General features: G+C 42.8%; 1 protein-coding gene across 1 annotated transcript in view; it reads left to right on the top strand.

Moving 5' to 3' along the window:
• Positions 1–27,284, top strand: part of GLG1 (golgi glycoprotein 1) — a 280,281-nt gene that overhangs the window by 93,977 nt on the left and 159,020 nt on the right. Inside the window, exons 2-4 of the mRNA XM_029608896.1 lie at positions 1,500–1,532; positions 4,122–4,208; positions 5,874–6,089. Coding sequence (XP_029464756.1) covers positions 1,500–1,532; positions 4,122–4,208; positions 5,874–6,089 — 336 coding nt within the window. The remainder of the gene's footprint in view (positions 1–1,499; positions 1,533–4,121; positions 4,209–5,873; positions 6,090–27,284) is intronic.

Here is a 27,284-nt window from a genome sequence, read left to right as displayed (position 1 = left end):
AGGACCTTGTGAGACTGGAAGATTGGGCATCCAAATGGCAATTGAAATTTAATGTGGACAAGTGCAAGCTGATACATACAGGGAAAAATAACCCTTGCTGTAGTTACACAATGTTAGGTTCCATATTAGGAGCTACCACCCAGGAAAGAAAGAGATCTAGGCATCATAGTGGATAATACATTGAAATCGTCTGCTCAGTGTGCTGTGGCAGTTAAAAAAAAAAAAAAAAAAAAAAAAAAAAAAAAAGCAAACAGAATGTTAGGAATTATTAGGAAGGGAATGGTGAATAAATGGAAAATGTCATAATGCCTCTGTATCGTTCCATGGTGAGACCACACCTCGAGTATTGTGTACAGTTCTGGTCGCTGCATCTCAAAAATGATATAGTTGCAGTGGAGAAGGTACAGAGAAGGGCAACCAAAATGATAAAGGGGATGGAACAGCTCCCCTATGAGGAAAGACTAAAGAGGTTAGGGCTGTTCAGCTTGGAGAAGAGACGACTGAGGGGGGGGATATGATAGAGGTCTTTAAGATCATGAGAGGTCTAGAACGGGTAAATGTGAATCAGTTATTTACTCTTTCGGATAGTAGAAGGACAAGGGGGCACTCACTCCATGAAGTTAGAAAGTAGCACATTTAAAACTAATTGGAGAAAATTCTTTTTTTCACTCAACGCACAATTAAACTCTATAATTTGCTGCCAAAGGATGTAGTTAGTGCAGTTAGTGCTGGGTTTAAAAAAGGTTTGGATAAGTTCTTGGAGGAGAAGTCCATTGACTGCTATTAATCAGATTGTCTTAGAGAATAGCCACTGCTTTTACTGGCAACAGTAGCATGGGATCTACTTAGTTTTTGGGTACTTGCCAGGTTCTTGTGACCTGGATTGGCCTTTGTTGGAAACAGGATGCTGGGCTTGATGGACCCTTGGTCTGACCCAGTATGGCAACTTCTTATGTTCTTACTTGGTGACCTGCTGGAGCTGCTTTCAGACCTGAAGGATTGTTTATACTGGTCATAAAGGAAGCCCGCCAGTTGTGTTGCAGCTCTTATGTACTTGCTCATGAGACCATCTTTGGCAGGGTGGTTCTTATACTGGCTTAAAATGAGTCGTGGTGCTTCGTAGCCATTGCAGCATGGAAACATTTTGCTTAGCTTTTCTCTTCAGCAAGAAAAATGTTTCAATGCAGTGTATCATCTCTTAAAAACTTAAGCTGTCTTTCAGTTTTACTTGAAACAAATGATATGGCCACCAACCTGTTTTTTTTTTCCCCCCCTGTTTCTACAACTGCCTAGAGCTCTGCTACCAGTTGTGTATGGATTCTGATGTTTTCAGAGCATCTGTTTTCATATGATTTAATTTGGTGTACTATTGAATGTGAGGGCATCCTATCCTCTCTTGCTTATTCCAGGTAGCCAAATGCACAGTGGGCATGCTTGGGGAAGAAAATATGTTCACATCTTATAATTTATTCTGAAACTTTTTTTTTTTTTTCCTGCAGCCCGACAATGAAATTTCTTCAGATTGCAACCATGTAAGTACAAACCTGCTGTGGTGGTAGTTTTTGGAGTTGTGTTCATATGTTTTAAATTACAAGTAAATAATTACACTAATATATAGTCTGGCCGATTCAATAAAAGGTGCGGGTGAGCTGGCGCTACAAGTTAAGCGCCCACTTGCCCGACGTGCGCCCGGGCACCTCTCCTAGGTGTTGATTCTCTATTTAAATGAGGCCGGGCACTAATGAGGCGCTAGGGCAGTGGTTCTCAACCCTGTCCTGGGGACCCCCCAGCCAGTCGGGTTTTCATGATATCCTCAATGAATATGCATGAGAGAAAATTTGCATGTTATGGAGGCAGTGCATGCAGATTTTCTCTCATGCATATTCATTGTGGATATCATGAAAACCCGACTGGCTGGGGGGTCCCCAGGACAGGGTTGAGAACCACTGCGCTAGGGACAACAGCGCATCCCTAGCGCCTCCTTATTAGCAGAAGAGGTGGCTTTCAGTGGGTCTGACAACAGACGCTTAATTTTACAGGCGTCTGTTTTTCAAATCCGCTGACAGCCACGGGTTAGTAAAACTGACACTGGCAAAATTGAGCGTCCATTTTTCTAACCTGCTGACCGGCAGGCAGATTTAAAAAAATTTTGTTTTTAAATTTTTGGTGTCTCCGACTTAATATCGCTAAATATTTAGTCAGAGGATGTACAAAAAAGCAGTATTTTCTGCTTTTCTGTACACTTTTCAGGGTTGCTTAGAATTTAACGCCTGCCCTTGGGCAGGGGGTTACTTTCTGTATTTGGGGTGACTGACTAATAAGCTCGTCACATGCATGTGATGAGCGCTATTAGTTTTGGGGGTTGGCCGCATGTTTTCCATGCAATATTACCCCTTACAGTATAAGCGGTAATAGCACATCTAAAACGCGCTGAGCGCACCATTCTGTATTGGCCTGAGTGTGCTTACTGTACTGCAGTTGAAGCACCAAAAAGAAAATATGAACTTATTTGCAACAAAAGTAAAGAAAAACAAAATGAAGGCAATGTACCTCCTTGTAGCTTGAGAGACTTGGGTGTAATAACAAAAATGTCTTTTAAAAATTCTTATGTTCCACCTATAATAAATACTTTATTCTAAGCAGCAGTCCAACTTTTCTGTTCTTGCTTCTCTGGGTGCAGACATAATATTGCATAAGTCCTAAAAATCAGTGACTAGGCCTTATCTGTTTTGATTTCCCAGAGGATTGGTAAAATTTGGATGTAAGTAGGGTATAGGCATGAAAATGACTTCAACCCTTGTAGGAGAGTGCTTTGGTTTTGAAAGCAAAAGCAGTAATATATATTATATTTAGTTTATTGAAGCAGTTGAAAGGTAGGAAATCAACTTGTTCTTTCTGATTTCTATTCTCTGGCTAAAGTGAAATATTTTAACTTATTTTAGGTTTCTAACAATTACGAATATTAACAAACTGGTGTGCTACTTGTTTATGGTCTCACTTGAACCATGTTACACTAGAAGGGAAAGCACAGCATTATCAGGTTATGTGACCTCTGGAAAGGTTTGACAATAGGGGATATGAACTTAGGGTACAAGAAATTATATTAAAAAAAATGCCCTACTTTTTTAATAAAGCCAAAAGACGGAGGAATAGTGCCAAGAACCTGGTGGCGATTTGAGGAGCATTTTTAAAGTGTGGTTCTTGTTGTGAGTTCTCATAAATGCTTAATCCTATCAGAAATTAAAAACGAAGCCGACTTGATCCAGTTAGTGTTGTTTTCTTGAAAGTCTCTGGCACTTGTTTTTCTGTAATCCAGTCACCTGGTCTCACAGCTCTGGGCTTAACCTCTGCAGCCAAGGTTTGAAAAACCTGTTGCATGGGTTTTGAGGCTCTGCGATTAATTCTGTAACACATTTAACATTAATATGCATGTTATATTGCTTAATATGTGCAGAGAGCTTTTATTAAAAGCAAGGAGGAGAACAAGTCTGGCAGGTAGGAGCGGGGAGCAGGACTGGCCTGGGGAGGGGAGTCGCATTAATACTGGCAACGATGAATGGAGGGCAGGAGATTGTGCCATTGCTGAAAAGCGGGGTCTTACATGGAGGCAAATCGATCCGAACTTGTCTCCAGTTCTGTTTTTGCCATATTCTGGGTGTTCCCTGGACTCCTCTTTCCTTTAAACAAAATAAAGGGGAGGTGGGAAGGAGTTTTGCAATAGCAAATGCCCCTCTTCATTGTCCTGTTGATGTGTTTACAGTCTGGGGTGTTATATTCTGATTTTCAGGATATCCCTAATGAACACTTAGGAGAGAGGTTTGCTTGCTCACTGCCTCAGTTGTATGTGAATCTCTCTCCTGTATATTTAGGGATATCCTGAATACCAGACTAGGGTGTGGTCCTCAAGAACTGGAGTTGGATACTTCTGGACCATGGTTCCTGCTTGCAAAAGGATTGCTTTATATTGATCATCCATTTTTTTTTGCCTTTTTCAGTGTGTGTTCAGGCCTGACCTTCCAGTCATCTTTCTAAGATGAACCCCAACTCTTAATGCAATACTGAAATCAGACCATTGAACTGAATTGTTTTAAACATGTATTTTCTTTGTCTTGTGGCTGCAGTTATTGTGGAACTACAAACTGAATCTGACAACAGATCCAAAGTTTGAATCTGTGGCAAGAGAAGTCTGCAAGACTACCGTCCCAGAGGTGAGGAGCAATGACAGTTTTGAGGTGCTACTGGATGTACGCAGTAGTGTACAAGGGTGATATGTATTCAGGCGTTCCCTAAACAGCTAAAAATATAAGTGGATACCAGAAGGAAAAAGGGAAAGGAAAGGGATTTGACCAAGGTCCCAAGGATTGTTAGGAGAAGAGGGATTTTTGAACCCTGGTTCCCCTCCTTCCGAGCCCATTCCTGTAACCACTAGGCCGCTGTTCACAAAGAATGCTTTGTGTTACAAACACCCATTAGACGAGAACCTGCAGCCTTTAAATAAATCGGCTGTGGAATTACTGTCACTCAGCTACAGTTGACATTTAGGTTTCTTGTGTTGCTGACAGGAAAGGACCATTCGGTTCATCCAGTCTGCACATCTAGACCTGTTCATTGTGTCTGGCAGATCTTACTTGATCCCTCCTTCTTTCCCCTCCCCACAAAGGGAATGTGTGTTTGGGGGCTGGGGCTTTCAAGAATCACTTCTCAAAGGGTGAATATTCATGCTGTCCCGAGTGACCTAAATAGAGTGAAACTGTTCACCTTTGTGAACTCTGCTCTGGCGTTTGCATCTGATGGCTGAGAGGTGGGCAAATTAAGGCCCATGGGACAAAACCTCAGCACCTTTTTCCTGGCCTGCCCAGCTCTCCTTAGAGCTCTGTTATCTCTAGCCCACGGGCACTCTGAGCTGTCTGCTTGATGTCGCTAGTGTCTGTGGTTCTTCAAGGGTGACGTTTTGGGCCTTTGATGACAGACAGGCGGGCAGGTCAGCGTGGCGAGACCCGGAGACCTTACGTGTGCTGGTATTGGCATAATTCTTTTTCTTTATCTGGAATAGCTTCCAATCAGAGACAGCAAGTAAAGCACAGAAGATTATATCTATTCACCCTTGCCCCCTTGCTGCCTCATGCTTAGCAGCCCCAAACGTGCTGCCACTGGAGCAGCAGTTCCACCCCTGCGGCTGAACTGGTCCCCTCACCCGCCCCTCTCCACTCAGTTACTGCCATATCCTCTGCCCACACTCACTTACACACACGCATACCTTATTTAGTCCCTTGCACACAATTATTCGCACCCCTCTACCCGCACGATCATACGTACATGTGTGTGTGCTCCCCACCCCCACTCAAGGAGCGCTGACGGGGGGAGAGGGGATCTCACCATAGTCCCTGCTGTAGACAAGAGCCCATAGTGTGGTCCCTTCGTTTTTTGTTTTTTTTGATCTTTCAAAGGCTGTTCAGGAGCATGTAACAAAATCAAACAAAGAAGCATAAACTGAATGTGAATGTATTTAGTTTTAAATCAGCTGAAGCATTTTTTTTTTGTGGCTAGGATAGTGAAATTTTCTCAAACGTATCTGCATAATCTTTAGTAAAGATTGTCTAAGAAAGCATTCAAGAACACGAGCTGGTAAAACTATAAGGATATGATCTGCATCCTTTGTGCTTGCACTTTGACGTAACACAGTGGATGTATATAATATGCACTATTTATTTAAAAGGATTTATTGACTGCGCCCGCCAGCATAATGAAGTATAAATATAAAAGTACACAAGCTAACCTGAATATAAACCGGTGCAAAGAGGCAGTCTGTTAGTAGAATTCCTAAACTAGTCAAAAGCCATTAACTTTTGTCTGTCTTTCCTTCTTTGAAACAGATTAGAGAATGTGCCAATGAGGCAATGGGTAAGGGGTTCTTGGTATCCTGCTTGGTGGATCACCGGGGAAACATAACAGAGTATCAGTGTCACCAGTACATCACCAAAATGACAGCCATAATCTTTAGTGACTATCGTTTGATCTGTGGCTTCATGGATGAATGCAAGAATGACATCAATGCACTGAAATGTGGCAGTATTCGACCTGGAGACAAGGTAAGACCTGACCGGTCAATTTTTTCTTCTCTTTAAAACTTTAGTTTTTGCTTCATTTTAAGTGTACTTGCCGTGGCATATCCTAAGCAGAATCCCTGCTGATTGCCTCTGTCTCATTGTGGTTTTGATTTCTGGATAATTTTCGGTTATGTATGGATTAAAATCATTCTCCTCAATCTAGTACAGAGAAATGCTGATTATTTCTTTAACTTTGCACCTAAAATTTCCATCCTTTGGAGACTTAAATGGGAACTCATTTTTAACTTCATAAGCCAGTTTCAATGTGTAGTAATTGAACTGGGGAGGGGAGTGTTTTTAACAGTTTGTATCATTTAGCAGGTTATTGACAAACCAAGCCTACATCACTTTCATTGCTATAATCTTTCCCAGCTTAGAGAACTTCTGTTAACCATCTTAATATCTGCGGTCACATCAGAACAATGTTTCTTGGCAAACCCTGTGATCTGCATGCTAGCTTGGGGTATAGTTTTTGAATGGTGTTTATACAGGGTGGCCCATGGAAAAGTAGCCCACCTCCAATACCAGTGCCATGCTCTTTGGAGGAGGCCGTAGCTCCTTGCTCTCTGACTGCCGATTGTCCGTCTGTCTGATGTGGTGTCGCCCCTTGTGCAGTCTTCCAGCTTTATTTTGCCTTCCTATTCAGTCCTTCTGTGCACTTGCTCGTTCATCTTGTCTTACTATCGCCGGAGCCAGGCTACTTTTCCAAGGGCTGCCCTGTAGTACCAAGAATGCACTAGAACTGAGGAGCAAAATTGTTGGAAGAAATAATGCAGTTTCAGTGCTGTTAAAAATATTTTACATGCATCCCTCAACTGATCTTGGCTTGTACGAGCACATGCTGCCCCTAACGCATGATCCACTGGAGACTGCCATGCACTATGCATGTTGTAGATTTCTCAACTTAAAATACTGTAGAAACATTCAGCCTTAAATAGGGTGAGTGGGGTTGTTGCCCAGAAGAGAACAGCCCATGGTGAGTTATTTTTTGGAAAGGAAACTTGCTAATTTTCGTTCCTGGAATACCATGGATCAGCCCAGACTCCTTGGGATTATGCCTCCCTTTCAGCAGATGGAGACAGAGAAAGTTGCACTGGCATATAACTAACTTCCCACAAGCAAGCAAGGGGAAAGAGGATAAACCCCGTCTTGAAAGAAAACTCTTTACTTCGCAACTCCCAACCAGGAGAACACACTTAAAACTGAAATAGCTCTACAGCCTATATACAATAGAACCATGACAGAAGAACGAGCACACTCTCCCCTCACTGGGTGGGACTCTGGACCGATCCGTGGTAAACCAGGAACGAAAATTAGCAGGGAAGAAACAATATTCCTTTTCTGTTCATACTGTATCAGTCCAGACTCCTGGGATGTACCCAAGCTTCCCTAATTAGGGTGGGACTGCGAGAGTCCCGCTCAAACACTCACCAAAGCCCGTGGCCTCTGGAGCCTGAACATCAAATGGTAATGTCTGGCAAAAGTGTGTAGTGACTTCCAAGTAGCTACCTGACAAATCTCCTGCAGTGATATCAGCTGGCATTCGGCCCAAGAAGTCACATGAGACCTAACTGAATAGCCCTCAAGCCCACCGGGACAGGGCGCCTTTTACAGATATAAGCCAAGCTTATTGCCTCCTTCAACCATAGAGCTATTGTAGACTTTGAAGCCTTCTGCCCTTTCTTAGGAACACGCCACAGTACAAAAAGATGGACACCCTGAATTTATTAGTAACTTTGAGGTAACGCACAAAGCCCACTTTACAACCAAGCATCGCAGGACTTTAGTGTGCGGAATCGTCACATCCAAATCTGAAAACTCCATGGTCTGGATCAAATGAAACACTGACATTACCTTCGGGAGAAAAGAGGGCACCGTCCTCAAAGAAATCCTGGAATCCAAAATCCTCAGGAGAGGTTCTCTGCTCGACAGTGCTTGCAACTTCAAAATCCCATGGGTGGAACAAATGGCCACCAGCAACACCACCTTTAACGTGAGATCCTTCACCGTTGCCTTTCTTAAATACTCAGAAGGAGCCCCAAACATCCCTCTGAGGACCAAATTAAGTTCCAAGAGGGACATATTCTTCACAATGGGGGATGCAGATGCTTTGCCCTGAGAAGGAAGTGAACCACATCTCGGTGAGCAGCCAATGACACTCTGCACACCTTGTCTTAAAGACAGCCTAAGGCTACAACCTGCACCTTTAAGAGAGCTTAAAGCCCAAACCTTTCTTCGAACCCTCCTGCAAGAAAGCCAAGACGTGAGATATCACGGCTTCAGTGGGTACCACTCCTTGGCTGGTTCGCCAAGACTCAAAGACCCTCCAGACTCTTGACATATGATAAAGAAATGGAAGTTTTCCTAGACTGCATCAAAGTGGAAATGACATCCTCCAGATACCCTTTTTCTCTCAAACTCAGTCTCTCAAAAGCCAGGCTGCGAAACAAATGTGATCCACCAATCGAAAATATTGGACCCTTCTGCGGAAGGTTTGGCAAATGACCGAGCTGCAGAGGTCCGTTGACCAGATCCATGAACCAAGGATGTCTCGGCCATTCGGGTGCCACCAGAATCACTTCTCCAGGGTAATTTTCTATTTGCCTTATTAGTTTTTCCACCAAGGGCTGCGGAGGAAGTATATATAGAGCAGTATTCCTTGGGGCCATGGAAGAACTAGAGCATTTATGCCCTTTGCTCCGTGCTCCCTTCTGCAACTGAAAAACCGGGGTGCCTTGGTGGTGTTTTGCAATGCCATCAGGTCCAAGAGGGGAATACACTACCAGCTACATATCGGAGCCATTTCCTCTTCTGTCAGCTCACACTCCCCTGGGTCCGGTTTCTGTCGGCTGAGAAAAATCGCCTGAACATTGTCCACTCCGGCAATGTGGGACACTGCGAGCATCGCCAAATGCTGCTTTGCCCAGGGAAACAAATTGTGTGCTTCCTGGGCTACAGCCAGACTCTTCATTCCCCCCCCTTGTTGGTTGATATAAGCCACTGTGGTTGCATTGTCTGACTATATGCGCACTGAGCAGCTGCTCACAAGAGGCAGAAAAACAAGTAACACATACCGCATTGCCTTTGTCTCCAAACGATTGATAGATCCAGGACTTCTCTTCCGTGGACTGTTTTTTTCTTTCCCCCCTGGGCTGACTGATTCTGGTACATGCCTCTTGCACATTTTTTACTTTTGTAGCTTCTCCTTTCAGTTTTTTTCTAACAATTTTTCTCATTTTATCAAAGTTTCCCTTTTGAAAGTTTAGCACGAGAGCCATGGATTTGCATACTGTTCCTCTTCCAGTCATTATTTCAAATTTGATCATATTATGATCACTATTGCCAAGTGGCCCTACCACAGTTACCTCTCTCACAAAGTCCTGTGCTCCACTGAGAATTAGATCTAAAATTGCTCCCTCTCTCGTCTGTTCCTGAACCAATTGCTCCATAAAGCTATCATTTATTCCATCCAGGAACGTTATCTCTCTAGCGTGTCCTGATGATACATTTACCCAGTCAATATTGGGGTAATTGAAGTCTCACAAAACAAACGTCGCATAAATTATAATTTTTTAATTTTTTTTAATGTGCATAGAATTTATCTAGAACAGTGGACCATCATAACACCCTTGGTTATTTAGGCAGTAAGCCACACTTTTAACCTTACAGGGTCATGTTTAATCATCGGTCCATTGAATGTCTTTTTACTTCTTTAATTAAATATTCTCTTTTTTTCTTTTTCTCTTTTATAATTAATGAAATCTTTTGAAATCTTTTGCACTGTTCTAGATAAATTCTATGCACATTAAAAAAAAATTAAAAAATTATAATTTATGCGACGTTTGTTTTGTGAGACAAGTGTAGTTCGTTGCACTTAATTAACTGTTTTCATATAGTGGTAATTGAAGTCTCCCATTATTACCGCACTACCAATTTGGTTAGCTTCCCTAATTTCTCTTAGCATTTCACTGTCCGTCTCACCATCTTGACCATGGAACAATTACGACGGTTGATGACCAATGCATGCCTCAAGGTATAGGACTATCTTTAAGTCCTCTGCCTCATGGCTTTAACCCTGGAGGTTGTCCCGTGGGCAAGGGCCCATATGCGACCGCTTCAGCGCTCCTTACTGTCACACTGGAACCCACTGTCCCAGGACTACTCAATTCACCTCCAACTACCAGCAGAGATACGTTCTCAGCTTCAGTGGTGGCTACAGGAAGACCATCTAAGCAGAGGAATAAGCCTATCCCTATCGAAATGGATCTTGCTCACCACGGATGCAAGCCTGCAAGGGTGGGGAGCCCACTGTCAGGAACTGACGGCCCAGGGACAATGGAGCAAGGAAGAGGTGGGATGAACATAAACCGCCTGGAAGCTCGAGCAGTCAGACTAGCGTGCCTGCGATTCACCACATGCTCAAAGGCAAAGTGATTCGAAAGATGTCGGACAATGCTACAACGGTTACTTATATCAACCGCTAGGGAGGAACCAGGAGCCAGCAGGCGTCTCTGGAGATTGATCATCTCATGGCATGGGCGGAGATAAACTTAAAAGGGATCTCTGCCTCCCACATTGCAGAAAAGACAACGTCTCAGCAGACTTCCTCAGCAGAGAGAGCCTGGACCCAGGGGAATGGATGCTCTCGACCACAGCCTTCCAACTGATAGGAAATCACTGGGGCCCCCCAGCCATGGATCTACTGGCCACCTATCTCAGTGCCCAAGTTCCCAGGTTCTTCAACTGCAGACGAGGGCCACACTCCCAAGGGATCGACTCTATTGTCCAGACCTGGCCAGAGGAAGACTTACTGTACTCCTTCCCCCCCCCCCCCCCCCAATGGACACTACTGGGCAAGGTCATCTGTAAGATAGAACACCACAGGGGACTAGTTCTGCTAGTGGCCCCTGATTGGCCAAGACACCCATGGTACGCAGCCATGCAAAGACTTCTTTCGGAGAGCACTCTGTGCCTTCCTCCACACAAGAACCTTCTCCAGCAGGGCCCGACTCTTCATGAAGATCCATCTTGATTCTCTTACGGTTTGGCCCTTGGGAGGACTCGCCTGAAGAAGTGCGGTTACTTGAAGCCCATGATTGACACCCTTTTCAGAGCGCACACGTTCAGAATATTTGAAGCCTGGTGCGAGGACCGCAAGATACTCCCGGCCAAGATCCCCATGATCCTGGAGTCCAAGTAGTCTTCCTCTCCTGCTTCAGAGCCGAAGTGAATGGTATCCGGCTATCAGCTCATCTGGATGTGATCAGTTTCCTAAAAGTTGTTAAGCAACTTCGGCCACCCCTAAAGTGGCCGGTTCCCTTATGGAACCTCAATCTGGCATTAGACTTCCTAGCGGTGGCTTCCTTCAGACCAGTGCATGTTCTGTCTCTATGCCTCTTAACATTGAAGATGGTATTCCTGGTGGCATTATGTTCAGCTCATCTCATCTCCGAACTACAGACTCTATCCTGTCGGGAACCATTCCTTAGGTTCACTCCTGGAACCATACAGCTGCGCACTGTCCCCGCTTTCCTACTGAAAGTGGTTTCTGGGTTTCATTTGAACCAAGCCATCTCCCTACCATTGCTGGATGAACATAAGGACTCTGAAGTCTCACGCCTCCTTCGCCATCTAAATGTCAGCAGACTCCTGGTGCGATACCTGGAAAGATCGGAACTGGTGCGCAAAGCAGATTACTTATTTGTTCTTCACAGCAGAAAGAAGCAAGGAGAAGCGGCCTCACGGGCAACCATAGCCCGCTGGATCAAGGAAGTAATCAAGGCAGCCTACATAGAAGCAGGAAAACCCTTACCCCTGCAGGTTAAGGCTCTTTCCAAGAGGGCACAGGCAGTTTCTTGGGCAGACTCGGCACCAGCGGGGTCCTACATACACACCTTCTCCAGGTTCTACCGCCTGGATGATCAGGCCTGAGAAATCGCAGCCTTTGCAAGGGCAGTACTAAGTGGGCCACGGGCAGCCTCCTGCCCTGTCCGGGAGTAGCTTTTGTACATCCCACTGGTCCTGAGTCCACCTGGCTACATGCTAGGAAATGGAGAAATTACCTGATAATTTCGTTTTCCGTAGTGTAGACAGATGGACTCAGCATCCCACCTACGGCTGCCCCAGAGAAGGACGACCCCGGAAAGCGAACCTTGAGATTAAACAAATACGGGTAAGCCATTGCCTACCCCTATTTCAAGATACCCGCAGTTACTCTGGTGTTGGCATTAACTTAGTTGAGTGCACTAGCTGTCTCCAGTTTTGAAACCAGTTGAATCTGTTTAATCAAGTTGTTAATGCAAAGATATATATCCACAATGGCTTTTCGAGGAGGATACTGAGAAGCTGAAGTCACTGCAGGGGTATATCTAGGGTGATGTCAGCTTTGAAATCTGACTCAGACTCCCCTAGCAGAATAAGCACATAACCCACTGGTCCTGAGTCCATCTGTCTACACTAAGGAAAATGAAATTATCAGGTAAGTAATTTTTCCATTTAATCCTACTGCTTCCTGTCTTTTAACCAACTTGTAGTCTACAAAAGGACATCGCCTTCTATCCCCTGACTCTCTTTAGTTTTCTTAGAAGCCGCTCATGCGGGACTTTGTCAAACGCCTTCCGAGAATCCAAATACACCACATCTACCGGTTCACCTTTTGTCCACATGTTTATTAACCCCTTCAAATAGAGTTAGGGATTAATAGCCACTACTTCTCCCTGTCTGTTAACATGGGTTCTATCTGCAGTACTCTTTGGGATCCTGCCAGGTACTTGTGACCTGGATTTGCCACTGTTGGAAATGGGATACTGGACTTGATGGACTCTGACTCTGTGTGGTAGATTCTGTTCTGCATGTGACGGAGGTGAGAGATCCTGCTAGTATGTAGGTTCTTTGTAAGGACTGGTAGTAGTCCAGCTTGTTTTATTTTCCTGTCTGGACTTTCCAGACAGGTGTATTGGTGTTCTATGTAGCATTGCAGTATTTGCAATGCTACATTTATTTAGGCAGGGATTTTGCTGTTTGAGTCCTGGTAATTAGTAGTATGGCAAATTTTGCTCCCTAGATGCTAAGTGGATTTTAGCAGGATTTCCTCACACTGTGCCTTGTAGTGGAGATAGTTTGTGTGACTATTGAGGGGACACTAACATTTGAATTCACTTTATGATAAACAGTAATAAACTTATTGTTGGGGATGTTTCAATGGATGTGCTGGTTCATTAGCAAAATTTGGTGTCAACTTTGTTCCATTCTGTATAGTTTGTGGTTAATAAGACACCAGACTTCCCTCTCATATAAGAGTGAATGATGCTATTAAATAATTGTAATAGCTTTACAGGGTACTTGAAATAAGCAAATGGTCCCTTTATTTCATATAGTAGGGCTCTTAGTTTTTTCTTCTTTACTCTCTTTATAGCCAGTTTTAAACTTCCAGATGCACTTGCTGTAAGACCAAGTTATGCAGATTCTAAAATATGTTCTCATTTTTAAATCTATTTGTAAGTTTACATAATTGCCAAAATAACATTTGACAAGGAAAAATGATTGGTAGTGTTACGTAATTGAAACTCAAGGTATGAAAAACAAGCTAGACATCAAAACACTTATCTACAAGTTGAAAAGAAAATAACTAGGCAGATAATTGCCATCTTCAAACAAGACTTCAGGCAGGATTAAATAACTGTTTCCTTCTGTACTCAACTTTTAGTGTTCTTCTTGTCAAAAGAAATATTTATGCAGAAGACAATGTGTCAGACCCAGCTGCCAGATCTTTAAGAACCTCACCAATTGGACAGAATAGCAAACAATATGTTTTGCAGGAAAAATATTTTCAAAAAGTGCACCTAAGACAGCCTTGCTTGTAAAGACCCAGACAAGTCACTTGCTCATTCTTGGTCACTCTAGATCATTTAGGATGCAACTCAGGAAAAACTGATCTGATTTAAAAAAAACAAAACAAAAACTTATTTTGAAAATCCTCCTTCAGTGTCCAGAGCCTATTGGATTTAAGGATGAAGGTCACCAGAAGAGTAGCTCAGAGCTTATTAACTCTCTTGGACTCCTTCCCTCTCTTTAACCCTCCTCTTAAAGGGCGGCAGATAGTACATCGTAAAGGTAGCTGGCAGAATTTCAGGGGAAAATGAATGTCCGTAACATGTCTACTAGTAAAATAAGAGGCGTTCTAGGAAAACTTACAGAACATACGTTTTCCTTCTGGTGGTGTTTTTTCAAGATGCTCAGTCTTGATATGTATTCTGGCAGGCTTTGAATCAGGATTTGCTCAGATGGGAGGCTGGTGTACTGCCTTAGAGCAGCTGGGTAGCTTTGGTAAAATAAGGCTCAGGCTAGTTAAGAGACCGTGGTCGGAGTTTGATGCTAGGACTAGTAATCCTGCCCCTGAGAGAAAGGGATTGCTCATCAGCATTGAGAGAGAATACTTGAACCAGGAAGTTTTTCCAGCAACTTGAGGGTTGCTGAGCAGTGTTGCAGAATCCAGAGAGATCCATGAAACTTGCTATTGAAGTGAGTTGTATAGTTTAAAGTAATTGAATTGTTGAATAAACGGATATTCTGACATTGGACTTGTACCTGCTTGAGTGCTGAATCTGGTTTATATCTATTTGGAAGTGAGATCTCTGCCCTGCTGCGAGTTCCTTTTGAAGTATTGGGACTTATAAAGAAACCATATTCTGGGTGAGTTGGTGTTTAGTTTATGAATTTAATATAGAAGCTAGGAGAGAGCCTATACATTGTTAGAACCTGCTGTATGTAATAAAAATATTGTAGATAACAGAAGGAAAATTTTCAGTGGGCCAGATACATTTATAAGGTTAGGGTTATTGTTTGATATATTGTAGGTATTTCCCAATCCCAGTAGTTTACATAAGTGCATAATTCCAAAGCAAGAATATATATATACATAATATTTAATCCATATGGGCCGACCTAAAAAAAGATGATGGAGCATCCATTTATATTGGAGTGGTTTACAGGCCTCCAAATCAAAAGGAAGAGCATGACAGAGATCTGGTTGAAGACATCCAAAAGATGGGAAAGAAGGGAGAAGTGGTGATCGTTGGAGACTTTAATCTGCCAGATGTAGACTGGAGAATCCCTTCTGAATCTAACAATAGTAGAGAAACAGTGGATGCCCTGCAAGGGGCTTTATTCAAACAAATAGTAATGGAACCCACAAGAGAGGGAGCTATACTCTATTTAGTGCTCACAAATGGAGATAATGTCTCTGATGTCCAAGTGGGCGTCCACCTCAGCACCAGTGATCATCAAACTGTATGGTTTCATATCACACACAGGATACGGAGAAGAAGCATGAAGACCCGAGTTTTGCAGTTCAAAAACACAGACTTTGAGGAAATGGGGAAGTACCTGGAGGAAGAAATAAAAGGCTGGGAGAATAAGAGATGTGGATCAACAGTGGACCAAACTAAAAGGAGCAATTATCAAGGCAACTAATCTATATCAGGCTGATACATAACAGGCATTTGGACAAGCATCCAACCCCACCCCATACTAATAGCGCCCACAACATGCAAATGCATGTTGATGGCCCTATTAGTCATTCCCGTTCGATTCAGTAAGTACACTTCTTTTCTGCTTTTCTGTGCACCCTCTGACTTAATATCATGGCAATATTAAGTCGGAGGCCCCAAAAGTTAAATAAAAAAAAAATTTAAATGGGCCTGCGGCTCGCGGGTTGAAAACCGGACGCTCAATTTTGCTGGCGTCCGGTTTCCGAACCCGTGGTTTGAGAACAGACGCCGGCAAAATTGAGCGTCTGCTGTCAAACTCGCTGACTGCCGTTGCTTCCGTCAAAAAAGAGGCACTAGGGATGCACTAGTGTCCCTAGCGCCTCTTTTTACCGCGGGCCTTAATTTAAATAAATTAAGTTACTGAATTGCGCGCACAGGAGAGTGGCCTGTGCACACGCCGGGAGAGCGGGCACTCGCCCGCTCTCCTATGTGGTTTACTGTATCGGCCCATACGTTAGAAAAGTAAAGAAAAGCAAAAGAAAAATGAAACCTATATGGTTCTCAACAGAAGTGGCTGACAAAATAAAAGCTAAAAGAATAGCATTCAAGAAATATAAAGGATCCCAAAGGAAGCACAAAGAAGAATATCTGGTACAACTGAGGGAGACTAAAAAAGTAATCAAGACCGCAAAAAGTCAAGCGGAAGAAAGGATTGCCAAAGAGGTAAGGAGAGGTGACAAAACATTTTTCAGATACATCAGAGAAAGGAGAAAAGTTCCAAGTGGTATAGTGAAATTGAAAGGTGAAAAGGATGAATGTGTAGAGAGAGACGAAGAAATGGCAGAAATACTAAACAAATACTTCAGTTCTGTGTTCACTTAAAGAGGACCCAGGAGAAGGACAGTCACTAGTTAACAAGAAACTGGAGGGGAGTAGAGTAGATGTAACTCCGTTTACAGAAGAGAATATATGGTAAGAGCTGGGAAAAATGAGTGGACAAAGCCATGGGGCCTGATGAGGTTCATCCCAGGATATTGAGGGAGCTCAGAGATGTGCTGGCGGGTCCGCTGCGTGACCTGTTCAATAGATCACTAGAAACGGGAGTGGTGCCGAGTGTTTGGAGAAGAGCCGTGGTGGTCCTGCTTCACAAGAGTGGGAGCAGAAAGGAGGCTGGAAGCTACAGGCTGGTTAGCCTCACCTCAGTGGTGGGTAAAGTGATGGAGTCGCTGCTGAAAGAAAGAATAGTGAACTATCTACAGTCTGAATTGCTGGACCAGAGGCAGCATGGATTCACTAGGGGAAGATCCTGTCAGACAAATCTGATGGACTTTTTCGACTGGGTGACTAGGGAATTTGATCAAGGAAGAGCGCTCGATGTCATCTACTTGGATTTCAGCAAGGCTTTTGATACGGTCCCGCACAGGAGGTTGGTGAGTAAAATGAGAAGCTTAGGAGTGAGTGCCGAGGTGGCGGCGGCCTGTATTGCAAACTGGTTGACAGACAGACAATGTGTGATGATGATAAATGGAACTTACTCTGAAGAGGAATGCCGCAAGGATCGGTGTTGGGGACCAGTCCTGTTCAATATCTGTGAGCGACATAGCGGACGAGATAGAAGGCAAGGTTTGTCTGTTTGCGAATGATACTAAGATCTTCAACAGAGTGAACACGCCGGAAGGAGTGGAGAGAATGATACGGGATTTAAGGAAGCTGGAAGAGTGGTTGAAGATATGGCAGCTGAGATTCAATGCCAAGAAATGCAAAGTCATGCATATGGGGTGTGGAAATCCGAAAGAACTGTATTCGATGGGGGGTGAAGGGCAGATGTGCACAGAGCAGGAGAGAGACCTTGGGGTGATAGTGTCTAATGATCTGAAGTCGGCGAAACAATGTGACAAGGCAATAGCTAAAGCCAGAAGAATGCTGGCTTGCATAGAGAGAGGAATATCAAGTAAGAAAAGGGAAGTGATTATTCCCTTGTATAGGTCCTTGGTGAGGCCTCACCTGGAGTACTGTGCTTGAGACCGTATCTACAAAGGGACAGAGACAGGATGGAGGCAGTACAGAGAAGGGTGACCAAAAAGGTGGAGGGTCTTCATCAAATGTCTTATGAGGAGAGATTGAAGAATCTAAATATGTATACCCTGGAGGAAAGGAGGAGCAGAGGTGATATGAGACGGACTTTCAGATACTTGAAAGGTTTTAATGACCCAAAGATAACGATAAACCTTTTCCGTTGGGGGGAAAAAATCAGCAGAACCAGGGGTCACGATTTAAAGCTCCAGGGAGGAAGATTCAGAACCAATATCAGGAAGTATTTCTTCACGGAGAGGATGGTGGATGCCTCGAATGCCCTTCCGAAGGAAGTGGTGAAGACCCAGAAGGACTTCAAAGGGGCGTGGGATAAACACCGTGGATCTATAAAGTCTAGAGGATGTGTATGAAGAGTGGATGGCTCGCGGGAATGACAGCTATTACCTGGAGATAATACCCTTATTCAATAAACATACACACAGTTAATGCGACTCCAACATTGCTCTAAGCTTCAATGGCAAGAGGTAATGTGGGAAAAAAAAAATTTCCATTCACAAAAAACGCGGGGAGTAGCTTGCTGGTTATGGCGGTTACTACTTCTAACCAAATAAGCCTGATACTTCACTTTCAATGCCTACCCAGCATAGCTCTCTGCTTCAGTGGCAGGGGGAATGAAGAAAAGTGGATCTGTATATAGACAACAACCAACAAGGACTGAATTACATAGACTGGGTAAACAAGCATGGGTGTAGCTTGCTTATTGCGGCGGTTATTATCCCTAACTAATTAAGCTAGATATTCACTTAGATGCAGTTCCAACACTGCTCTCTGCATTATGGCGGGGGTGGAAGGGATACAGAACCAAAAGGTTACTAAGGGCCAAGAGTAACAGATAAGTATGAGAGAGGAGAAGAAAAAGAGTGCGAAGGCTTGCTGGGCAGACTGGATGGGCTGTTTGGTCGTCTTCTGCCATCATTTCTATGTTTCTATAAATCAACTACTATTTCTAGAAAATCGGGTATGTAACTTTCATTCCAATATTCTTATCTTAAATCAGAATACAAAGTGGAGTACTATATCACCACCAGTGTCAAAAAGCATTTATTGCATGATATTCTTTCTTTCTTTTTTTTTATTACTGTCATTCAATCACATGTACAAATATTGGTTTTAATAAACAGAACAAAATGTGAACAGCATTTTACAATTTGTATATTCTCCCTTCCCGTCATGCTATACAAATAACAGACAATGCTAGTATATCGGTAGGACGTATAATGAGACTGTATTAAAATACAAGTCAATATAAATGGCTAAGGTTATTAAGTGGGCTTTGAAAATGTCAGATGTCTCCATGAGATGTAGGGATTCCAAATATGAGTAAATTTAGATAGTCAATGATATTTAAGTGCAGTCAGGCGATAGAGAGTGCAGACCCCCTATCAAGGCGGTTTAGAAGTTCGGAGGATGTCTGAGGTAGAGCCCTCTTCCAGGTGGCTGCAATTTCCATTTTGGTAGCTGTACAAACCTGCTGATTGAAAGTTTGAGTGGGAAGGGATAAAGTGTTGTCAAAAATACAAAGTGCCTGTTCCTTGGTGAGATGGATTGGAAAAGCAAAAATCTCCGTCAGTATCCTGGAAATATACCGCCATAGAAGTTGAATTGAGGGGCAATCCCACCATAAATGTAAATACGTTCCCAGTTGGTGACAGTTGCGCCAGCAATGGGGGTCATTAGATGGGTGAAAATGGTGTAGATGGGTCGGGGTGAGATGCCATCTATAGAGAACTTTATAATTGGCTTCCATAATCCGGGCAGAAATTGAGCCTTGTGAGAGTCGTGAGAAAATTGTCGCCCATTCCTCCTCAGAGTATGACTTACCCTATCACGCTGCCATGCCACGATATGTGTGGGTTTATTGTGCGGACGAGGCACTAATAGTTTGTATAATTTAGAAATCAGTCCTCAGGGCGGTGTGGGGTTGGTGCAGTACCCCTCGAATAAGGTTCTCTCAGTTGATAAAAGACTCTGCGAGTGAATTGTGTGAAAGAAGTGTCAAAGCTGCATATATGGTAAAAACTCGGCCTGGGTGAGATTGTAATCCTGTTGGAGAGCAGTGAAGGAGATAAAAGACCCTTGTGAGTAGAGATTGTTAAGCTTACTCTATGCTTATGGCCAGGGACACAAGAACACTGAAAGTCAGTAAAAGTATAATGGATATTTATTAGTCAATATGAGTGTTCTTGGGAGATGCTTTCGAACTGTCTAGCATCTCCCCGTATACAGAAAATGATCCTTGTTTTATAGATTACATTCAAATACAGGGTAGAAGGTTCCAGAGACTTGCATGACTGCCCAAAGGATCACTTACATAAGTTGTGATGTCAACTGCATGATTAAATCATCGCTAACTATCCTGATTGGCTTCCCAGGATGTGTAGCCCATTTCCCATGACTTTCTTTGTTCTGGTAAACTCTTGCTGGTCAAGACAATCAACACGTCTGTAACTGTGTGGATTACAAACTCCTGAGAATAGTGCCTGAAGCTCCCCTGTGGTTTCTTCTTTGTGACTCTATGAATAGACATCACTTGTCTGGTGCCAGCTTGCCTCCACAGATATCCAGGGACATTCTGTAAGTCACTCAGAGTCCATTCAGCCCAGGCAAGCCAAAGACACGCAGAGGGTTCTGGGGATTTCTCCATTTTGGTCTTCTGTGTTCAGGCATACTTCTCAAGATGTGATATTTGAGTTATTCCTTGAGTTTTCCGGGAAAGATAAGCTGATTTGGGGAAGCCAGGTGAGAAGGTGGTGTTATGAAATAAGGAAGTCTGGTAAAAGTATACCGCCTCCCCCACCAGTTTTTATTTCCACAAATGCCAAACATTTAGTGTGTATCTGATGCATGGTGACATGGAGGATGTCTGCCTCCAGGTGCTGCTTGGTTGCAGGATTAGGGCCGAAAGAGGCATGTCCGGTAAACAGTCCTGTTCTGTCTGAGTCCAAAGTTTAACATCTTTAGTTCTGTGCCAATCAATAACTGGAAGTAGCTGTGCAGCTGCATAATACCAGGTAAAGTTGGGGAGGCCTATGCCTCAGTGTGCTTTAGCTTGGAAGAGAACCACTCTGCCACCCGAGGAGGTCTGCATTTCCACAGGAAATGAAGTAGTTTTCTCTGCCACACTTTCAGTGTTATATTGCTAATAGGGATAGGCAAGGTTTGAAAAAGGTAAAGTAATCTAGGTAATACATTCATTTTTAATGTTGCCAATTGGCCCAGCCATGTTAGAGGAAGGGAGTTCAACCTATCTAAGTCCTGATCAATACTGTGAAAAAGGGAAGTATAATTAAGTTGGAATAAATCGGATGTATGTTTAGCAAGATAAACCCCCAGATACTTAAGCTTAGTAGGAGCCCATTTGAAGGGGTGAGAAGACTGGAGTAAAAGAACCAAGTCAGGGGGGTAGGAGATGTTAAAGATCTCTGATTTGTCCCAATTGATTTTAAATCCTGATACAACACTGTAGTGAGCCAGCTCCATTACTATTTCTTGCAGAGAGGTGGAGGGATGGCTAACTGTAAACAAGATGTCGTCCGCAAATAGCGACAATTTATATTGCTGAGAGTTGAGAGAAAAGCCTGCAATATTGGGGTTATTTCGTATGTGTTTAGCTAGAGGTTCGAGGAAAATAGCAAAGAGAATAGGGGAGAGAGGGCACCCCTGCCTGGTAGCCCATTGGATTCGAAAGGGGGGTGAATATTGACCATTGATTTTTAAGCAGACAGTAGGGGAGTTGTAGAGTGCCTGTAGCCAGTTTTGAAACGGGACCCCAAAGTCCATAAATGTGCGGAAGAGAAAAGGCCAATGGACCATGTTGAAGGCCTTTTCGGCATCTATTGCTAATAGAAGATGGGCTGAAGGTTGTTGAGTGATACCCCAAAGATTATTTAGGATCTTCCGCACGTTATCACTAGCCATTCAGCCCGGAATAAAGCCTGCTTGGTCTGGATGAATAATTTGGGCTATGAAGCAGTTTAATCGATCCGCTAGTAATTTGAGATCTAAATTGATCAATGATATGGGCCGGTAGGAGGTACATTTATTTATTTTATTTAACAGTTTTATATACCGACCTTCATAGTAAATAACCATATCGGATCGGTTTACAATTAACAAGAATAAAAAACTGGGGTAACTATTCAAGTAAACGAAAGATAAACAGTAAGTAGGAATGAGTCAAAGTTACAATCAACAGGGAAGAGAACTTGGAAGCTTGCAACAAGCTAGAAAGAAGATAAGGCGGGAAATAAATATGAAGTGATGCCATAGGGCATCACTTCATATTTATTTCCCGCCTTATTTATTTATGTATATTTATTTATGTATATTTATTTATTTATTTATGTATGTATATTTATCATACATAGAGCAGGATCTCTGCCTGGTTTAGTGAGAATAGTGATACCTGTTTTATTCGAGTCGGGTAGTAGTGATCCTCCCGCATGCAAGCAATTGAAGTGTTTTTGTAGGTGGGATACCAATAGAGGACAAAAGGTTTTATAAAATTTAGCTGTAAGGCCATCTGGTCCTGGAGTCTTGCCCACTTTAAGATTTTTGATGGCCAAGAGGATCTCAGTGGTTGTGACTTCTGCAATGAGCAGGTCACTCATGTCCGATGAAAGACACGGGAGATCAATGGATTGTAAATACCCATCAATCTCGATTTTTGGCTATGTGATTCGGCCGCATATAGGGTTTGGTAGAATTTGAGGAATTGTTGTGTAATTGCTGTGTTGGTGAAAACTATTTGGTCCTGGTCAGTTTTTATTTTGAGAATGTGGTTTTGGTAAGTGAGTTTTTTCAATTGGTGTGGAAGAATTTTTCCAGCCTTATTCCCCCCTTCAAAATAGATTTGTTGGGTTATATTACGTTGATGTGCTATTTGATCAGTCTCTAATCGATGTAAATCTTCCCTCACCTTTGTTAATTTGGTCAATATATTTTGGGAGCCTGTTTGAACATGTTGAGAAGTGAGCAGCTTAATTTGATCCCTAAGATGGGAGCAGGCTGCATCTTTTTTGGCGTTTTAGGTGTGAGGAATGGGAGATGAAATGTCCCTGTATATAGGATTTAAAGCAATCCCACACCAGTATCGGAGATTCCACCGATGGAGCATTAACCTGGAAGAAGTCTCGAATTGTCTGGGATGTAGATTGTATGAAAGAGATCTTGAAGGAGAGAGTCATTAAGCCTCCAAAATTGACTGCCATGACTTCCTCCTGTGAGATGGAGCGATAGTGAAATGGGAGCATGGTCAGACCACGTGATTGTACGGACAGCAGAGGTTGGTATAGAGTGGTACAGTGATTTATCTATCAAGAGAGTTAATTCGAGAATATGAATTGTGTGCCCTGGAATAGTAGGAGTATGAGCGGGAATGGGAATATTTTACTCGCCACACATCCACCAAGTTATGGTCCACGAGCAGCTCCTTAAATGTGCGAGTATGGATCATGGCAGTATGGGAGTGTCCTTTAGAGGTATCTAAATTCATTGAGATTGCCTCCCATAATTAATTCTCCAACGGTATGCTGCACTAAAAGTTGATGAATTTGCTTAAACACAGTCTGTTCTTTGTTGGGAGCATAGAGATTGAGAAGGGTAAGCTCTGAGTCATTTATCTTAATACAAAGCAATAGATATCGACCCTGAGAATCTTTAATACACTGTGTACACTCAAAAAAAAATTTAGAGGCAAAGAGAATGCCTACCCCCACATTTAGCCAGTTTTTTATTTGCAGAATAATATTGATTAGTAAATTTGGATTACTTCATGAGGCAATCATGTCTGTTTGAGAGATGAGTCTCCTGGACAAATATTATGTCTGCAGAAGAGACTCCCAGTTCTTTATAAAAAAAAAAACAAAAACAAATTTTTTTGTGGGGACTTTAATCCTTTAGCATTGATGGAAAGGAGTTTTAAATCAGAAGCAGTGAGCAGGATCTGCCTACGCCTTCAGTTAGTAAGTCTGCATACATAGGAATAATAAAACTTAGAGAGGCTTATGAAAAACATCCAAGAGACTGTAAATAGTTAGCTTAGCCATAGAATAAGCAGTACATTGCATAAAATAGTTATCAAGATATTGTACCCATTACTAATAGCATGAATCCCCTGGGGACTTAGTGTCCCCCTACAACTTTAAGTAAGCCTGCATAGCCCTCCGAGCAGGCTTGCACCATCTATGTGGGGGAGTGTGAGTGCCACTCGCAAGAGGAGTCTCTTCACCGTCTCCCGCATCAGATTATAACCAAATGCACAGCAAACTTGTGAATAGCATCTAAATGTAGAAACATGGAAACTGAGTAAGATAGTGGATGAAATAAAGTGTAGATCTTGAATTCTGTCCCTTGTCTCCCTGACTTTGGGAGGAACATTCTTCACTACAGCAAGAAGTGAAATGAATAATTCAAGTAGGACCTTGTCTGCTGTTTGAACCTACTGTTTCTTTTGCCTGCACGCTGCCAGGCCGGGTATGGCAGCCATGGAGCTGGCCCCCTGGGAGCCTTTACCGGTTCCTGCGACTCCCAAGCACATTGATAAGACCACTCCAGATACTTCAAAATACTGCAGCCAGAATACTAACGGGAAAAAAAGAGGAGGGACCATATAACCGAAACTCTAGCAGACTTACATTGGTTACCCATCGAATACAGGATAAAATACAAAGCCTTATGCACCATACACAAACTAATATATGATAAAGAAGCAGACTGGCTAAACACAGCCTTACGAGTACACGTTCCACAAAGAAACCTCCGCTCAGCAAACAAAGCACTACTAACAATCCCTTCAGTAAAGTCAGCAAAATTAACCCAAGTGAGAGAAAGGGCTTTATCATTGGCTGGGCCCATACTATGGAACACGATGCCCCCTGAACTCAGATTACAGAATAATCTCAAAACTTTTAAGAAAAATCTAAAAACATGGCTCTTTAAAAAAGCCTTCACTAAAGAGTGTGGATGGTAGAGAATGAAAGTACAGGGTAATGCAGATGAGAATGAATTTACTCAATCCTACATTTAAGAAGTAATATTTCAAAGCGATAGTAACTCAATAATACACCTGGACATGACCAACATTACTCAAATAATGATTTTATTTATGAAATTGTAACCGAACTTTATTGGCACCTGTTAGAATGTACAATATCCTACATTGACTTACCTTAGTCTATGTGCCTATTTGTAAACCGTTGCGATGGTATATAACAGCGACGGCATAGAAAAGTTTTTAAATAAATAAACATGTAGCAAGAATTGGCAGCGCTTCTGTAGGTACCAGGGCTTTGTGTTATGCCTTCCAGCACAAAAGAGAGCCCAAAAGGGTGTAGCTACCGGTATTCTGTATTTTTGTTGCGGAGAAACGTAGTGATTTCTCAAAAGGACTGTCAGTTTTGCAAGGTGGCAGTTGAGAGATCGGGGAAAATGGTGATATCGTAGCCTTCCCAGGAGCACGCGCTGCACGCTCTGGCGGCCATGGCAATAAATTCTTTGACCGAGTAATCGTTGAAGCACACTATTATCTCTAGTGCGATTAGTTTGTGGGGCTTTGAGATCCCAGTGCGCCTGGTCCAGCTTGATCTCCGGAGGAGTATAATTCTCCGTATTATGAGTTTCGGTTAGCGTGTAGTGGCAAAATATCTGGATGAGGACACTGTAATTCTCAGCAGCCTCTGTCTCGGGGGAACCCCCGGAATTGGAGATTACTCCTACGCGATCGGTTTTCGAGGTCAGCGATTTTGGATACAAGCTGTGAATTTTCCGATCACAATGATTCATAGGCACTTGTATTTGCAATGGTTAGCTCTGCTTGACTATCGAGGCGCCCGTCCAGGTCATCAACGCGATGCTCCATGCATGTAAGCTCTCCCTGCATCTCCTCCTATACGGGTTAGTAGCTTTTGGCAATAAGATTTAATGTTTGCGCGTGTTAGTGAACCATTCGCGAAACTCTGCCCGAGTGGGGTGATCAGAATCTAAAGCGCTAGATTGCTCAGAGCAGGATTTATATGTATCTGGGCCTTGTGCCTGTGAATCAGCACCATCTTGGGCCTCAGTGTCCCCATCGGCTAGGCCTTCTAGCGCGCGTTTCCTGTCCTTAGTGAAGGAGAAACGATTAAAGTCTGTGTGTTTTCTTTTTGGTCGCCATGACGAGATACTTAGCTGTAGTCCCGATATGTCTAAGATGTGGATTAATGCTTTTTGAGGGTAGATGTTTGCAGATTAGTCGGGAGACAGTGGGAGCTCAGAAATTAAGTTGCTATCGCAGCTCGTGATGTCACTCCCCCCCCCCCCCCCCTCCCCCTTCTCTTTTTGACATTGGTGACAATCATTTGCCATTGTTTGTTCGGTAATAAGTGAAACTTTTTTTTTTTATTTTGAAGTTTTGGCATTACAAATGGTAACTATCCTGTGATTAATCAACAAAGTAAAGCAAAACTGTGCAAAAATCACTTATCTTTCAAAATACTCATGTGCCATTTCACAGAAATTCAGATTTATTTGTAAGGCCAAACATTAAATAAGGTCCCACATGTCTGAGTTTTGGCAGTGGTAGCCTGCACTGGGGGATATCGATAAGTATTCACTGTAAAATCTCCCACTCGCTGGGCTGACGCGGTACTAAGGTGTGTGTGTGTATATGTATATGTGTATATATATGTATATCTATCTATCTCTATCTCTATCCATCCAGTCAGAATCTATACACTGAGCCATATCTAAAGGCAGCTCATTCAAGAAACCAAACGGTCTTAAATGATTATGGCGCAATTTTTGTAAATACCTCTGGAAATGATTTCACTATTGCTGAAATGCATGTGTATATGAATGCATGAAAAATATCAACAGGAAAGATATATCTTAGGGACCATCACACAGACGCATACATATACATACATACAGAGAGATATATATATATATATATATTGCTTATAAGAAACTGTGAAATGTAATATTAAAATAAAGCCAGGCTCCAGAACCTGACAGTTGTCCTTTTAATAAATGCAGAATCAGATGACTGGAGATCTTATACTGACAAGTCTACAAATGAACTATATGATCTCTGAGTGCCTCATCTTGATTTCTTAGTTTGGTAACCTTATCAGTGGAAAAGGCACATAGCTGACTCATTTCCAAGCACTGATGATATAGTTCGGGAAGAAGTTGACCAAATTTCTGTGAAAATAGTTTTAGGAACTTTTACCAGCAGCACAATGCAAAAGATTGCCTGGGAATATTGGTAATATCACGGATGGATCCTAGAGTACAGTTATTCCCAATGAAGCAGCAATTTCTGGGCCTACCTGGTTCACAGATTACCCAGGCTTCATAGCCAGTAACAGTTGAGCAGCAATAGATGCTCTGGGACCAGATTTTGTGCATTAGTCCCAGGTTCCTGCAGCTAATGATGTCTCTAGGCTGCTGCTCATCTTCCTGAATGCCGCTTCAACATCTGTTCACTGCATTTGAACTGGGGAGATGTCTGGTCCAAGCACGCTAACTGGAGTAGAGAGAGATCTATCTTTTGGAGCTGAGGCATGCCTCCAGAGTAGAAAAACATGCAGCAACGCCATCATCCTTTGCACTGCTC

This window comes from Rhinatrema bivittatum, chromosome 7 (genome assembly GCF_901001135.1).
Source record: "Rhinatrema bivittatum chromosome 7, aRhiBiv1.1, whole genome shotgun sequence".
Classification (NCBI taxonomy): domain Eukaryota; kingdom Metazoa; phylum Chordata; class Amphibia; order Gymnophiona; family Rhinatrematidae; genus Rhinatrema; species Rhinatrema bivittatum.
The sequence above is the reverse complement of the archived record's forward strand: the minus strand, read 5'-3'. Positions and strand labels throughout refer to the sequence as shown.